Consider the following 15,470-nt stretch of genomic DNA (forward strand, 5'->3'; position numbering starts at 1 on the left):
TGACCCAGTATTCCCACAATGTAAAGTTGCAAAATCCGTAATGAAATGGTGGCTGGTTCTTGCAGGAAGAATGTAAAGATATTAATTTACATGCTGACTGTAAAAAAAATAAAAAAGGAGAAAAACAGGACAAAACTGCTAATAATGCCCATATAAAAAAAGAGCACTTTAACAAATATTAATTCGTTGATGTAAAAAACATAAACAAAAAACTAATATTTATAAAATAAGATTTTTTTTTTTTTTTTTTTTTTTATGTGGACATCATCTGCAGTTCTGGCCTGTTTTTTCTTTTTTAAAATCAACATGTAAATCAATTCCTTTTCCCTACGATTTTGCTAAATATTATCTCTAATATCTGTAAAATAACCATTTAAAAATTATTCACCATTTTTCAGTCCATAATAGTAAAAAGTTGTAAAACAAAAAAATAATTTTCAAGAGAATATAGATTTTTCATGTGGACATTATTGGTAGTTTTGGCTTGTTTTTGTTCTTACAGTCAACGTGCAAATTATTTTTTACTGTGTTTTTACTAGATATTATCTGTAATTTTTAGAAAACAGGGAAATACCGTAAAACAGCAGTTTCAGAAATTCTGCCTCTGGATTTTTCAATTCCTAATACACATGATTATATATAACAATACAGGCCAAGTTATCACATTTTAATACAAAACGTAAGTGTATTGTAAGAATTTTTTTGCTATAATGTAATAAGTTTGTCATAAAAATATTAATCATCATCAAATGTTATAACATGAATATACCTTGTCATAGGATAAAAAAAATCTAGATTTTGAAATGATTTGTAATGCAGTGTTGGACAGGATAGCCTCTTTAGAACAAAAACATACTTCAGTGTGCTACACAAAAATAACATAGGAAAGATCACAAAATATGAAAATAGATTTTTATTCCATGTTTAAAAGAAACCAGATTGACTGAGAATTCTCACCAGAACACACATACATTCTCTCTCTCTCTCGAACACAAACTATTGAGTGAATAACGAGGTATTTGTTTGATGGACTAAAACAAAATAGAAACTAAGTAAGTTATTACTATAGATATAAAACCTAATGTGTTTGGTAAAAATTTTCACAACTTGTTAAATACTGCAGTATAACACAAGAACAGTCGGCTATTTGGTTCTTCATAGTAAATAATCATGTTCGGTTGACAACACGGAGCCTAGGTGTAACACTGTGCTGCTGTTTGTCTCCGAGTCCTTTCGTCCCTCCTGTGGTGTCTCTTGACTGATCAGCTGATCAAAAGCGAGGTCATCTGAGTCCACTGGTTTGGATGAGATGCTTAAAGATTCTCCTTCTTCTTGGTCAGAAGATTGTTGCTTTGAAATAAAGTCTGACTGGAAAAGGGCCTGGATCTGGGTGAGGAAGGGGTGTCCCTCCTCATCTGGCAGTGATTCCAAGTACCTCGCCAGAGACGCCAACATCTGGAGTGAGGAAGTCAAGTGAAGTTAGCATGACAATATAACAGTAAAAGCAAGAGTAACTCCTCAGACTTACCTTCTCCAAACAGGTGAGATGGGAATCTCTACGGAACATTCTGTTCATCTGCACACTCCTGACCGACCAGAGTAGCAAAAAAAAAAAACTGTTTAGACATTTCCTCAGAAACTGTTCAATAACACAGTAAGATGGGTTCAACATAAGTTTGTACCTTTTATTGCTTTTCAACACTGAATCATTGTCAATTTCATGTGACTTTTTGAAAAGAATTATAATGCTGAACAACTACTCTCGGATAGACAGCCTTATCAGAAAGTAGCCAAGAAAGCCACTGTTAAAAAAAGCTCACATTAAATCTCAACTAGAGTTCATCAGAAGCAAAGTGGGAGAGTCTGAAGTCAACTAGAAGAAGGTTCTTTGGTCTGGTGAGACCAAAATTGAGCTGTTTGGCCATCAGACTCGACACTATGTATGGCAGGCGCCAAACTGCACATCATCACAAACACACCATCTCCAGTGTGAAGCATTGTGGTGGCAGCATCATTATGTGGCGATGCTTGTCAACAGCAGGGCCTGAAAGCATTGTGAAAGTAGAGGATAAAATGAAAGCAGGAGAGTATCGGGAAATCCTGGAGGCCAATCTGATGTAGTCTGCAAGAGGACTGCGACTTGGGAGAAAATTTGTTTTCCATCAGGTCAGTGGCCTGAAGCATACAGCCAAAGCTACACAGAAATGGTTTAAAGACAGCAGGGTGAATGTTCTGAAGTGGCCAAATCAGAGCCTCAGTTCTGCAGAGAATTCGTGGCTGGACTTGAAAACACTGTTTACTCACGATTCTTCTGCAACCTGACGGAGCTTGAGCAGTTTTGCAAGGAAAAATGGCTTAAAATTGCAGTGTCCAGATGTGCAACACTAGTTGAGACTGACCTACACAGGCTCAATCCTGTAATTATGGCTACTAAATCCTGACTTACAGGGAATGGATACTTTTGCTGTTACTTACTTTACATTTTACATTTTTAATACAATGGCATTGCTTTGTAGAAATCTGTTTTCACTTTGACATAAAACAATCTTTTTATAAATTTTTTTTTTTTAAAAAGCCAAACACAATTGAACACGACTTAGTGGTAAAAAAGCTTTAAAAGGGTTGTGAATACTTTAATAGGCACTGTGGGCACGCATGATTAAGAATGGGCAGTACAGTCTACAGCGTCTCACCCACCCGGGTGTTTGAGAGTATTTGTGGATGATCCACTGAGCCCTCCTCATCGTCTGTTCCCAGTCTGGGATGTCTTGTGATGACAGGAAGTCGAATCTGTAGGGCAGCTCTGGGGAAGAACAGAGACGGAGACTCAGCCAGAGGATAAACTGTGTTACTGTGTACACAAATCGCTGACCTACATTGTCAGCTTGATTTCAAAGCCTCTTGATCTGAACCATTTTGAAGTTTTGAGTGGTGTCTTATTGTGCGTGAGAGTGTGTGTTACACATACTCTGAAGGCCTGAAGGCTCTTGACTCTCTTTTACCAACAAGCAGGTAGTTTGGGAATGAGGGGAGGGGTTTGCTGGGTCATATGGGCTCACGATCATCCCGATAAAGGGGGCTCCACCCCGTGAGAAATAACTCTGGAACAATCAAGACACAGAGAATCAGATCACATGTTCATTGACATATAAACCCTGTGTGAGCTCTCATTGGTTCATTTGTACCTGGAACTGGTCCTGTGTGTTTATGTCCCGGACTGAAGGGTTCGGGTGGAAGGAGGGATGTGAGTGGTACCAGCCAACCACGCTGAAACCCAGAGACGATAGCACATCACAGGCCTGAGTCTGAGACACCGGGTCCATCTCACACTGCAGACCTGTGCTCACACTGTTACATGGCTCTGCCGCACAGATCTAAACAGAAAATCCTCTGTCACTAAACATAGTTTTCAGCCTATACTGGGAATAAAGGATTCATCTTTGTTTGTCTGCAATGCTGCTTCTAATGTCTCTACTTACCTTCAAAACTTTGGCTTCCACATTGAAAGTTCCACCTAGCAGACCAATGACTTCCCCTCGAGACACATGGGCATGCTGGATGCAGGATCACAGTACATTAGATCAATTTAGGAGCATCAGAATACAAGAGGCAATTGTTTTGGGAACAAATCTAGCAAAAGAAGTGACATTGCTTGTCCATGATATGGACAAAAGTTCTGGGACTGCTCATGGTACGTGGATGCAACATTTGTCAGCAGTAACAGACACGAGTCAAGAGACTGTGTGACACTTTGCTATCAACAGCTGGACCAGGTCTACACATGTTTTTGTGGCCACTGACAGGTGTGGCACATTTAGTATTTATCCAAGGAGTTCAAACATTACATTCTGCGTCAATCAGCAGCCTGTGATGAGCAAGCTCCATATTAAGGATCCTCAGTTGTGGTGAGAGGTGGGTCTGCGGCTACCACTGAGGGAAAAACAATAGTTTTCACAGTGGAAGAGTTATAGTTTCCCAGACTGCTCAGGGATTAGTCCCGTAGAATCAAACTGCCAAGTTCCACTGTAACATCCTGAGGTATCTGAGGAAGAACATTTGACGCAATTGACTTGAACTGTGGCGTAATAGCATGTTGGTGTTTAAATGCGCTGTGTCTTCCGTCACAGTAAAGTGATTATACACAGGTGGCCACAACACAATAATTGCTTTCCACCCACTCTGATCACTAGATTAGGTTCTCTGTGACTAATTTCTTTTCCCTAAAATTAAACTGAAGTTGAAAAGTTGCTGTTTTGACACAGCTAGAGCTTCAGCTGCCGTCGTACATGGTGCTTGGCATGTTTACACAACAGGGCTTCTAGGAAGCATTAGAAGTGTAGCAGGAGTGTTAGGTATGCTGTATCATTGCGCAACAAGACCATTTTGAAGTAGATGGCAGGCAAATTTAAATCAGGTACGGTTTTGATTTTCATAGGCATGGTCTTGGAACCTTTTGATCAAACGTTGTACCATCAAGCACCTTCTCTTACAGCAGACCTGGGCAACCACGACGGTGAGTGATTTGTTCACTGAGGTAAATACATGCATGAACAAGCTGGGACTAAAATGGGAGAATTTGGTTGGTGTTACAACTGATGGCTGTCCAAATTTGACAGGGAAAAATGTTGGACTTTTGAAACGGATGCAAGATAAAGTGACTGAAATAAATCCAGAACAGAAACTGATATTTTTTGCATTGTATTATACATCAGGAGGTGCTGTGTAAGTCAGTGCTAAAAATCAACCACGTGACTGATGTTGTAGCTAAAGTAGTTAACTTCACCAGGGCAAGAGCATTGAATTACAGACAGTTTGTTGTCTTTTTGGAGGAGATGATAGTGAACATGGTGACCTTGGTTACCAGACAGCTGTCAGATGGATCAGCCTGGACAAGGTGCTTAAACGAGTTTGGGATCTGAGAGCAGAGATTCAAGAGTTGGGCATTGTACATCATTGTATTGTGTAATTTACTGTTTTTATTGAGATACATATTGAGCAGAGCTTTTAAGTGTACTGGTCCGGCCCTTAACAACCGTCAAAGTTTCTCATATGGCCCCATATTAAAATTAATTGCCTACCCCTGTCTTACAGGATAACAAAACAAAAAAAAGGAATCCCTGGTTGATTAACTCGCTGACAGGCAGCCTGAAACCACAGTCAGAACATATTCAGCATGTGATTTTATGCCTAACATACCATGTCCATGATGAGAAGAGTCTCAGCACACACAATGACCTGGAATGGTTCCTGGTGAAGACAGCAAAGAGGAGCTTTTAACACATAAATCTGATGTCTTGGACTGTTTTCCATTCTTCTGTAGTTCAGCTTGTGTTCAGTTAATGCAACAGTCAATGAAGACAAGACAAAAAGGTTAAATGAGTCCATGTTACATCTGATGTCGATGAAAAAGCAAGACTTCCGATGCTCTTTCAAAGACTGATTAAAGCGATTGATTTTCAGGGGGAACAGACTGTGTTCTATTTTCAACTGTGATGGAGACATAACTCCATTAAATGGGTGATGAGACTCCAATGCAGCATGAAAGACAGATTATCGGTAACTAAATGATGAGAGAGATAGTCACTGACCTGCACATCCTCTTCAAAAGATCTGCAGGGAATCAGCTGGAAGGGATCAAAAGACCTGGTAGATGGAGTGAGAATAGATAAGTATTCCTGTGTGTATAATTTAGTACATGTTGCATGAATCCATCATGCTCACCCTCGGTATCTGGACATCTTGCAGGGCTTCGGCTGCTTCTTCATCTCTTCTCTCCGCAGAGCCAGCTCTTCGGCACTGAGATGCTGATGAACACACCACCAACACAGAATTAATGGCAACAATCTATGAATTCACTTGACGATGTGCATTGTGTGTGTGTCAGACAGTGTTCAAACCTCGTATGTCTGTCCTTCCAAGTCTTTAGCATCACACCAGTTCCCCCATATGTCCCGCACACGTCGCTTCCTGGTCCGCTGCAACCAATCAGAAGTCAGCTTAGCGTTCAGCAAACTTGGAATTCAATGACTTGTGGTTTCAAAGTCTGTGTGTTTATGGATTTACCTACCATACTCTGCAGTCTCTGCACCAGCTGATAGGCTTCAAGGACATCTTTGCCCACCTTATGCTTGGAGCGATCCACCACCTTTGGGCGATTATACACAGCTTGCTCTTCAAGAAAAACGTCAGATCTCCGATGTCAAATAGAAAGCAAGATGTACAGACGATAATAGCAAAAGTGACTGCTGTTGAAACCCTTTTCTGACATGGGATATGTAGCATTAGTGGCTTCATCAATCTGTTAAGTGACAAAATTCTGCCATTCAGACAAAGGTCAGATTTCCGTTTATGTTCTTCACAGCTTCATTCAAATATACCCACAACAGGAATGGAGAGTGCTGCAGTAAATGTGCGTTAATTGCCATATACATGTCAGAACATCAAGTGATGTGGAATACATAATATTGCACCAATAAACAAAAGACTAATTCTGAACTAATAGCTACCTTATCAAACTGTCCAAATAACTAATAGGTTAGTATATTTATGATTTCATTAACACTGAAAATTCTGTGTGATGACAATCTAACTTCTACTTCACCATTAAAATATCAACATCCCGACAGCTGTGATGGAGTTGAAGAGTCAACCTGATGACAGCTGCAATGTAACAAATGATTTAACTGCAGAAAAGTACAGCGTGACCTACTGGTAAATCCTGACCAATCCTGTCTCCATGCTGGGGATTAAGAAATCCAGGAATCTCTGTATGTGTGAGTTATTTGGATATCTGAACAACTGATTGTCCAACCTGCTTCAAACTTATTAAGTGTACTGCTGGAGACCCAAGAAGGTGCAGTGTCTAGTTTGAACTAGATCAGATGAATAGGGTCCATTTTGCAGGGTCCTCAACCTGGTCTTTGGCTGCCTTTGAATAGTACCTTTGTTGACAGGCTACGACAACAAATGTACAATGTCATATTCTGACAGTGGGCACTGCACTAGTTATGTATAAATAATTAATAAAGTTACTAATGCTTCACGTGTATAAATGCAACTCTCTCTTTGTAGACGCTCATATGAATCCTGCTGCTGTCTGATACTGACGAAATGTCAGAAAATCAGGGGAAAGACTAATGTAAGCAGCTGGAAGCCACAAAACTAAACTTTGGCTCCTGTCAACATTTTATCAAAACCTGTTATGATCTCTGTCTTCACCGCAGTCAAGTTTTATGTTCATGGACATCTCAGTTTGTAATAGGTGTGAAATTGTAGGACACAATAAATGACAAAGGTGTTCTCTGATTTCGTCTGCAAACTGTTCTATTTTGCACACTGTGATGTTTTTGGACCAATATGGGCACTGATCTCTGGAAAAGTCCTTCCCTAAATTGCTTAACTTGAAGAACGTTACGTGCATGTGCTTATCCGTTAATGTGACAGCATGCAGTTCAGACTTGTTCTATGCTGAAAGCAATCAGAACATGCTCTGACCAAAGATGAGTTTAAAAGCCATAAGATTAATGGGAAGGAGTGCATGTGTGAGTGCAGCTTTAGACTCAGCCAAATTAATTACCACAGTTGAAGTTGATGGCTCCAATGAGTTCCAAGTAGGTGTGTATTCTTCCAATGCAGTTAACATCTCCACAGTTCTTCAGACCCGGGCGGACTGATGTCTTGTTCAGATATTTAGGTTTGCTCTTTAGCCTGTTGGACAAAGACAGTAATAACCACCTCCTCTGCACAGCTGTGATAAAGAAGGTACCAAGCATGACAGTATGTTTTACCACTGATCCACGATGTAGTTTCTAATCTTCAGGTATCTTTCAGGAGTTTTAGATGGTCGTCCCTCAAAGAACTCGGGGATGGCTTGTTTCTCATCCTCGGTGATGGCTTCCATGTCCATCTCTATTTCTTGTTCGGGGGCTTTAAGCTCCTCTTCTTCCTCATCTTCATCCTCTTCCTCCTCCTGGTCTCTTTCTGGTCCAGCATTTAGACTCTTGTCAATCTTATCAGCTTGATCTTGGAGGCAAAAATGTTCACAGTTACGAAACTAAACTTAAGAGAAAATAATGGAGGTTGTGATGCAAAAGAAACAAGTGAGGATTACCTAAGTTATCACTGTAGGCGTCTTCCAGTTGGTCAGTCCATGGTGAGATCTCACACTGGGAGCTTTGGTCCTGGTTTGCATCAGTCATTAGCTTACAGTCTGTTTGTGATTGTGTCTGAGGGCTTTCAGGAAACACAGAAACGGTCTTGTTGGCTTTCTCGTCCACCCCCGTTACACCATGTTCCTCTGAGCGAAGAATCGAAGATGAGGGTTGAGAACTTTGAGGAGAAAGAGAGCTCGGTCTGGGTTGGTTCTTTGTCTCATGGATGCTCACTACGTCACTCGAACTCTCCTCATTCTCTTCTTTTGTAGCTCTGGCTGTTTGAATCTCAGCCTCCGTTTGCTCTTCTGGTCCACAGAACTCAGTTTTGAGTCCGACCTGTGGTTTATCATCTGCGCCTTTGTCGTCACTCAGGTCATCAGTGATGTCCACGTCCTCATCCTCATCGTCAGAAAGCTTCTCAATGCGGACTGCGTTGGCCAGAGTGGAGGCATGACTGGATGTGGGCTGAGGAGGTTGTAAGTGCAGCACTGGACCTGCAGAGGGAGCTGCAGCTCTGGGTTCTGATTTAGCCTGAAAAAACACAGATGAGTGATCCTTCATTTTTATTTCCCAGTCATTACCAAGGAATTCATTCTGGTTGTGAAAGTATTTGAAAAATTAGTAAGGTTTAACTGTGGGAGACTGCAATTCAGCTTGTATAACAAAGTGAAACTTGTGTGTACACCCTGCATGCTACGAAACTGCAACAAAGCACATGCAGAAAAATTCACCTTGTGTTTAAAATACTGTCTGGCATAACTCTTGACCTGAAGAACAGTTCGACTGCCCACCAGCTTGGCGATCTTAGTCCACCTTCGACCAAACTGAGCCTGCAGAAAAACACACTTTAACCATCTAATAACTTAAACAATCCACCTACAAAGTGCATTATATACAACAGAAGCAATGACATTCAGAGACAATCCCATGTTTACAGGTGAAGCTTACCAGTCCTTCCTCAAACAGGTCCTTCTCCTGTTTGGACCAGCGAGAAGATGAACCAGAGGCTGAAGCTGGATTCTTGGCTGGAGACCTGAACATCCAACAGACAGGAACGTGACATGAATGCCAACAAACTGAGGACTCCTGTCTGTACTGCGTTCATAGTAAATGCTGAAAGAAGAACTGACTTACTTTTTTACTTGGGGTTTTTTGTTGGCATCACTCTGCCAAATTTGGTCTGGAATCTCCTTCCCTGTTAGGTAATATCTTCAAGCGTAGTTCAGGACAACTGCTTTATAATGACTGCAGCAATAGCAAAAAAAAAAAAAACCTTGTATCTGAACCATAGCCTAAATTAACCTCACCTTCACCGTTGGCAAATAGCAACACAAACACAGATTACTATCTCTGTAAAAGTCCAACAAACATAATACTTGAAAGCTTTAAGTCTTTTTTAGTAAAGAGTATAACCTGCGACTATTCTGACAACTGATATCTTTGGTGCCTCTGGCTGGGGTGGCATGTCCGTGGATCAGGTTTGTTCCAGTGCAGATGCTTGATCGGATTTAACTCTCGGAGTTTGGTAAAAATGGTCAACTTCTTGGGCTCTTTTTTTTTTGTGCCCCTTAAGCTTTCTGACAGCAGTGTTTTGCCGTGTGGCAGGAGGAAGTTCAAATCAACATTGCACTTTGAAACAATGCAATTGCAAAATTGCAAAGGCTGCAGTTTAGGACAGACGATATGCAGCATATCTGAACAAATCCTTTTGTGACACCCCATCTGATCCAGTTTTCCTACATAATACAGTTGGTATGAGCGTATGAACGTTAGGAGGGTGGCATATTATGAGTTGAAAGGGTCCTCCAGAAATTTAGGAGCATAAAACACTTGTTGTCTTGCTTTTTGGTGAATTTTTGTGCACAAATTTGCACCTTCTCTGCATGCATCTGCATCTATTATGTTTTGCTGGAGGGACAAATGCATGTGTTCAAAATATTGGGGACGGGGGTCCACATTTTCCCTGCGTCCCTCCATAAACATCAATCTATGACAGCTGTACAATAGCTTCGAGGCAACAGTGAGTCAAACTAAGCGCTAGGCACAAGAGGAGGTTTGTATTTACTAGAATATGAACCAACTGTCTATAGCTGCAAAACGTTCCACTGCATGTTTTAAATCTATTGCACTGTGAATACAGAATGAAAGTTAGACTGTAAAGTGATACACAGCAAAATAAATCACAGTATTTGTTGGAATATCCACAGCGTCCCTCTGCAGCCTGTCAGATCTGTGCATCTGTCCAGCATCTGGTGGTGCATTCAGGGTCTGTAAAAGGATACTGTTCCTCCAGCAGCATTCTCTCTATCACCTCTCTGTTCTCCGGGCTGATGGAGCTGTCCAGCTCCCAGGGCTGAGGAAAAACAGACAGAGTCAACACTGGCTTCCACAGTCACCCAGCAGCCAGGTGAATAAGAGTTTCATTCAGTCCTACCAGCATCCAGGAGCTGCTCCTCCCCGCAGCCTGGATGATCTGCTCCGGAACTAAACCTCCTCCATCCATCTCACTGCAACAACCACACGAAAAACTGTCACTGATTCACCATGTCAAACAGCAGAGGAGACACAACGTTCATGTGACACCAGTCTTTATCCAGCAGCTGTAGGACTAAAAAAAACAGTGTCCAAGTTTATTTTAATCGTCCAGAACCGCAGAACGTTACACCAGCAGAAAACACAGACACGAATTTGTGAAAATAAGTGAGAACATTCACCGAATATTGCTGTCAAAATCGTCTCCTTCGATGTCAACATCCACCTCGTCCTCCATGTTCTTGGCTGAAGATCAACAACAGAGAGGAGAGAGAGAAAACTGCAGGGGAACAAAGAGCAGTTTTACTCACAGCGACACCTGCTGGCCGAAAGGACAAACTGCTGCGGTTTTCTGCAGCTGCTGTCTGATGTTTTACTGCCTCCTCCTGGGCTGAATCATAGACTGTATTATATAGATACTTTATATAAAGATTCTTTATATACAGTCTATGGGCTGAATTCATCCCAATGTTCAGTTGCTTTTCAGTTTCTAGTGTCACTAATGATAACAGATGTTGCTTGTTTTCAGCTACGTGTGCTATTCCAATTTCATGAACAACATTTAAATTTCATGTACAATTTTTCATTCTCATGTGTAAAAATTCCTTTTCATTTGCAATATTTTTTTATCATCTGGAATATTTTATTATGGTGTGTAATATTTCAGTTTCATGTGCAATATTTTATTATCACCTGCAGTATTCCAATGTCATGAATGATATGAATTATTTCATGGCATTGAATTATTCAATGTGTAATAATTTAGTGTCGTATATATTTAATTTGCAATATTTTATGTTCATCTGTAATAATTTAATCTTGTAATTTTCCAATTTCATGTACAATACTTTATCATCTATAATAATTCTTTTTCACTTGCAATATTTCATTATCATTTGCAATATTGCAGTTTCCTGTACAATATCTCAATTCCATGCATAATATTTCATTATAATGTAAATTACTGGGTCCGTGTGCGGATCTGGTAATTGGATTTTCCGTTCTGAAACGGGTATTGAAAAACAAAAAACGAGTGGTTATTTGATTTTCGTTTTAAAATACAAAAATTAAAACTGAAATACAAGGCGTTTTTCCGTTTCATGATCAAAAAGGGATATACGATTTTTTTTGAAAAAATGCTTTGATTTTCGTTTTATATTTAGAATAACAAGAAAGTAAAATCGGTAAGAGACAGAAACGAAAAAAGGTCCGTTTTTTCATTTTCTGAGACCGGAAGTGGTCATCAGCAAGTGTGGCGGCAAACGACAACAAGATTCTCAGAGGGCGGAGCCAGAGAGCAGTGATTAGTCAGACCATACATAATATAGAAGACAGCGCGCTAGCGTATCTAGTCTAAGTATATCTATGGTCGTCAGGTCTGGTAGCATCTCTGGCTGCTGGTGACCTTGTTTTTGGAGTAAAACACGGTAATAAGATAAATACTTCTAACCTGTTGCGTTATTTTGTTGTACGTTAAGTCAGCGACTTGTGAAGAGTTGTGTTTTGTCGTGTTTGAGCAGTTGGTCCGGACGCGTTAGCTAGCTAAGCGGCTAAGTTAGCTAGCGGGCCAATTAACACAGATGGCTAACCAAACAGAGTACGGTGCATAGACTGTAATTTTTTTTCGTGAGTTTTCATGGTCAGAATGAGAGATCAGGTGGCCGATCTTAAAATAAATCAATATTGATTTTTTTATAGAGCATTAAAGTTTTGCGAAGCAAGGGGGCGGGGTTACTTGATTGACAGTCTGGTCTGGAATGATTGACAGATCCTATGGAGGAGGCAGCAGAGACTCTGCTCTCCTCGTTTGGATTAATTCTGATATAATAACTGTTGGTTTATTTATCGGTGGAGCAGCAGAACATTTTCCACAGACAGTTTTCCTGCCCGTTGGCTTGTTTTAACTAGTTTTCTACCTTCAGCTGATTCTACCAGCAGACACTGAAAGGACTCTGATAGTTCGGTATGTAAATGTTTATTTTTGTATCGGTGCCGCTTTTAATGGACTTTATATGCAGCTTTAGTGTCAGATATAATGTGTGCCATGCACTCCAGATGTTGGTGGAGTTTGTTTCAGTGTGGGTTGACCAGAGAAGAAAGTTAGCATAGTAAATATTAGCTTTAATGTTAGCGATGCTGGGGCTGCACAGTGGAGTAGTGGTTAGTACTTTCGCCTTGCAGCGAGAAGATCCCTGGCTTTCCCGGGATCTTTCTACATGGAGTTTGCATGTTCTCCCTGTGCATGCGTGGGTTTTCTCCGGGTACTCCGGCTTCCTCCCACAGTCCAAAAATATGCTGAGGTTAATTGATCATTCTAAATTGCCCGTAGGTGTGAATGTGAGAGTGATTGTTTGTCTTTGTATGTAGCCCTGCGACAGACTGGCAACCTGTCTAGGGTGTCCCCTGCCTTCCCGAGTCAGCTGGGATAGGCTTCAGCCCCCCCCCCCCCCCACGACCCTAGTGAGGATTAAGCGGTGTATAGATAATGGATGGATGGTTAGCGATGCTAACCGAGCTAGCTGCTCAGTCGTAGCCTGATTAAAGCTAACGTAGCATCAAGCTAATGTGTTGAGTTTCATGTAAACAGCTGAAGTGTGTTGTGTTCCTGTAATGTGGTTCATTAAGTTCATAAAACTGTGGCTGGTTGACATTAATGTAACGTTCAGGAAACTTAAATGTGATTAAAACAGTAACGTTAATGTTCTAGTTGTTCATAATCAGCTTTAATTTGACACTAAAACATATTCTGATAGTTTTAAATGACATCAGTTTCATTAATTTGTTGAAAATTGTCTCATTTGTTGTTGTGATGTTGCTGCTGATTCATTAAAAGCAGATGATCCGTGTTGAAGATACGTTTAGTTCTAGTATCAGAAGTACAAGAAGGAAAATGGAAGTTTAGTTCTGCTATGTCAAAGATTTCAGGAATAAAATAACCAAATGAGTCTTTATGCCTCAAACTTTATTTTTACAATAAATAAATAATGAAATAATCACAGATAATAAAAAATATAAATAGCAGACAAAACCTGAGAGAATAATTTCCTGAAAAGTCTGTGAAGGAAAAGCAGCTTTTTTATCCTGAAAGATCAGAATCAGCTCCAACATCTGCATCTGACAGCATCAAGTCAACCAGAAAGAAAAGAAAAAAGAAAATGACTTCTTTCTGATCACATTTCTTCCGCTGTTCACAGGCTGCTGCTGCTCACATTCTTCACATTTATTGTCCACTTTTAAAAGTTCAGCAGACAGGTCCTCTGCTTTGGAGTGTGACGATGTCATCGGTGATGTGGAGAGTGAAGTTTCCGTTTCACCCACAGCGTGCTTTAGGGCATCCGGGTCGCACTTGATGTTTGAAATACTGACCAACATCTCAGATTTAACTGTCTGTAGTTCTGTTTTGATGGATGTTAAATTTTCACTCAAAGCTGCCAGGAGCTGAGTCTTTAAAATAACCGCCGTCTCGTTACAGAGTGAAAGTAGCAGTTCCTCCTTAAGGTCAGAGATTGCAGCATCTGAGGGCCTCTTCAAAAGAAGACATAGTTGATGAAGGCGTTCTGGAGTAGGGCCAGAAAGACCACGACCAAGCAGCCTTCAGATCTTAGGCAGCGTCTCCCTCAGGTGGGTGTCAACGGTGTTCACGGTCAGGTCTGTGGTAGTCCCATCAAAAAACAAAACAGAAAAAAATCTAGATTATAAATCAACATGTAACCAAAGCACTCTGTGTATAACGCCATAGTATAGGATGTAGTTCAGAAAATGCCAAAGTATAGTATACTTTTCAAGAATACCATAGTATGGCCTGTAGTTCATAGTATAGCATGTCGGCAGAAAAACTCACCTGATTATTATGTGGTTCAAAAAGTGCAAAATGATAGGATGTTGCCTAAAATTGTCATGTATGATATGTGGTTCAAAAAATGTCATAGTGCAGTACATTGTCAAAATAATATGTTATTCAAGAAAACATCAGAGTATAATATGTCGTCTAAAAAATGCCATAGAACAATATTTCATTGCACAAGTAAAAGTATAGTAATTTTTAAAACTGTTCTAATTCTTATATGTTGTTAAAAAACAAAAAAAACTAAAACAAAAAAAAAGTCACAGTAATATGTCAATTTAAAAAGCCTATAGTATAGAGTGTCGTCCAACAAACGTCATAGTGTAGCATGTCGCTCTATAAACGTCATAGTATGGCCTTTGGTCCAAAAAACGTCATAGTATAGCATGTCACTCTAAAAATGTCATGATATAGCATGTCGCTCTAAAAACGTAATAGTATAGCATGTCACCCAAAAAACGTCATAGTATAGCATGTCATCCAAAAAACATCATGGTATAGCATGTCGCTCTAAAAACATTATAGTATAGGATGTCACCCAAAAAACGTCATAGTATAGCATGTCGCTCTGAAAACGTCATAGTATAGCATGTCACCCAAAAAACGTCATAGTATAGCATGTCACTCTAAAAACGTCATAGTATAGCATGTCGCCCAAAAAAGCATCATAATATAGCATGTCACCTAAAAAACGTCATAGTATAGCTTTTGGTCCAACAAACGTCATAGTATAGCATGTCGTTCAACAAAATATCATAGTATAGCATGTCACTGTAAAAACATCATAGTATAGCCTTTGGTCTAAAAACGTCATAGTACAACATGTTGCTCAAAAAACGTCATAGTATAGCCTTTGGTCCAAAAAACGTCATAGTATTGCATGTCGCTCTAAAAACGTCAGAGTGTAGCATGTGGCTCAAAAAACGTCATAGTTTAGCATG

At 40.1% G+C, this 15,470-nt stretch overlaps 1 protein-coding gene across 2 annotated transcripts; it reads right to left on the bottom strand.

Moving 5' to 3' along the window:
- Positions 1-898: 898 nt before the first annotated feature.
- On the bottom strand, positions 899-10,935 carry mysm1 (Myb-like, SWIRM and MPN domains 1). Of its 2 annotated transcripts, none has more exons than XM_023286409.3 (20): positions 10,868-10,935; positions 10,588-10,660; positions 10,436-10,506; positions 9,288-9,362; positions 9,102-9,186; positions 8,885-8,983; positions 8,111-8,684; positions 7,788-8,022; positions 7,577-7,707; positions 6,068-6,171; positions 5,898-5,975; positions 5,722-5,804; positions 5,589-5,643; positions 5,197-5,247; positions 3,480-3,554; positions 3,186-3,374; positions 2,969-3,101; positions 2,698-2,803; positions 1,529-1,586; positions 899-1,455 (listed from the first exon to the last, which is right to left on the bottom strand). In XM_023286409.3, exons 1-20 carry the CDS (start codon positions 10,921-10,923, stop codon positions 1,156-1,158), a joined length of 2,631 nt encoding a protein of 876 aa, XP_023142177.1. In that variant the 5' UTR covers positions 10,924-10,935; the 3' UTR covers positions 899-1,155. The 2 variants fall into 2 exon arrangements, with proteins under 2 accessions (XP_023142177.1, XP_054862085.1); XM_055006110.1 differs by having other exon boundaries at positions 10,588-10,761; positions 10,868-10,922.
- Between the last annotated feature and the right edge of the window lie 4,535 nt (positions 10,936-15,470).

The sequence above is a fragment of the Amphiprion ocellaris genome, chromosome 2 (genome assembly GCF_022539595.1).
Source record: "Amphiprion ocellaris isolate individual 3 ecotype Okinawa chromosome 2, ASM2253959v1, whole genome shotgun sequence".
NCBI classification, from domain to species: Eukaryota; Metazoa; Chordata; class Actinopteri; family Pomacentridae; genus Amphiprion; species Amphiprion ocellaris.

Coding starts and splice junctions, on each gene's coding strand:
- mysm1 (XM_023286409.3), bottom strand. CDS start 10,923: ATGGAGGACGAGGTGGATGTTGACATCGAAGGAGACGATTTTGACAGC. Junction 5,976..6,067: donor TGCAGAGACTGCAGAGTATG/GTAGGTAAATCC, acceptor GATTGGTTGCAG/CGGACCAGGAAGCGACGTGT. Junction 5,644..5,721: donor AAGATGTCCAGATACCGAGG/GTGAGCATGATG, acceptor TCCATCTACCAG/GTCTTTTGATCCCTTCCAGC.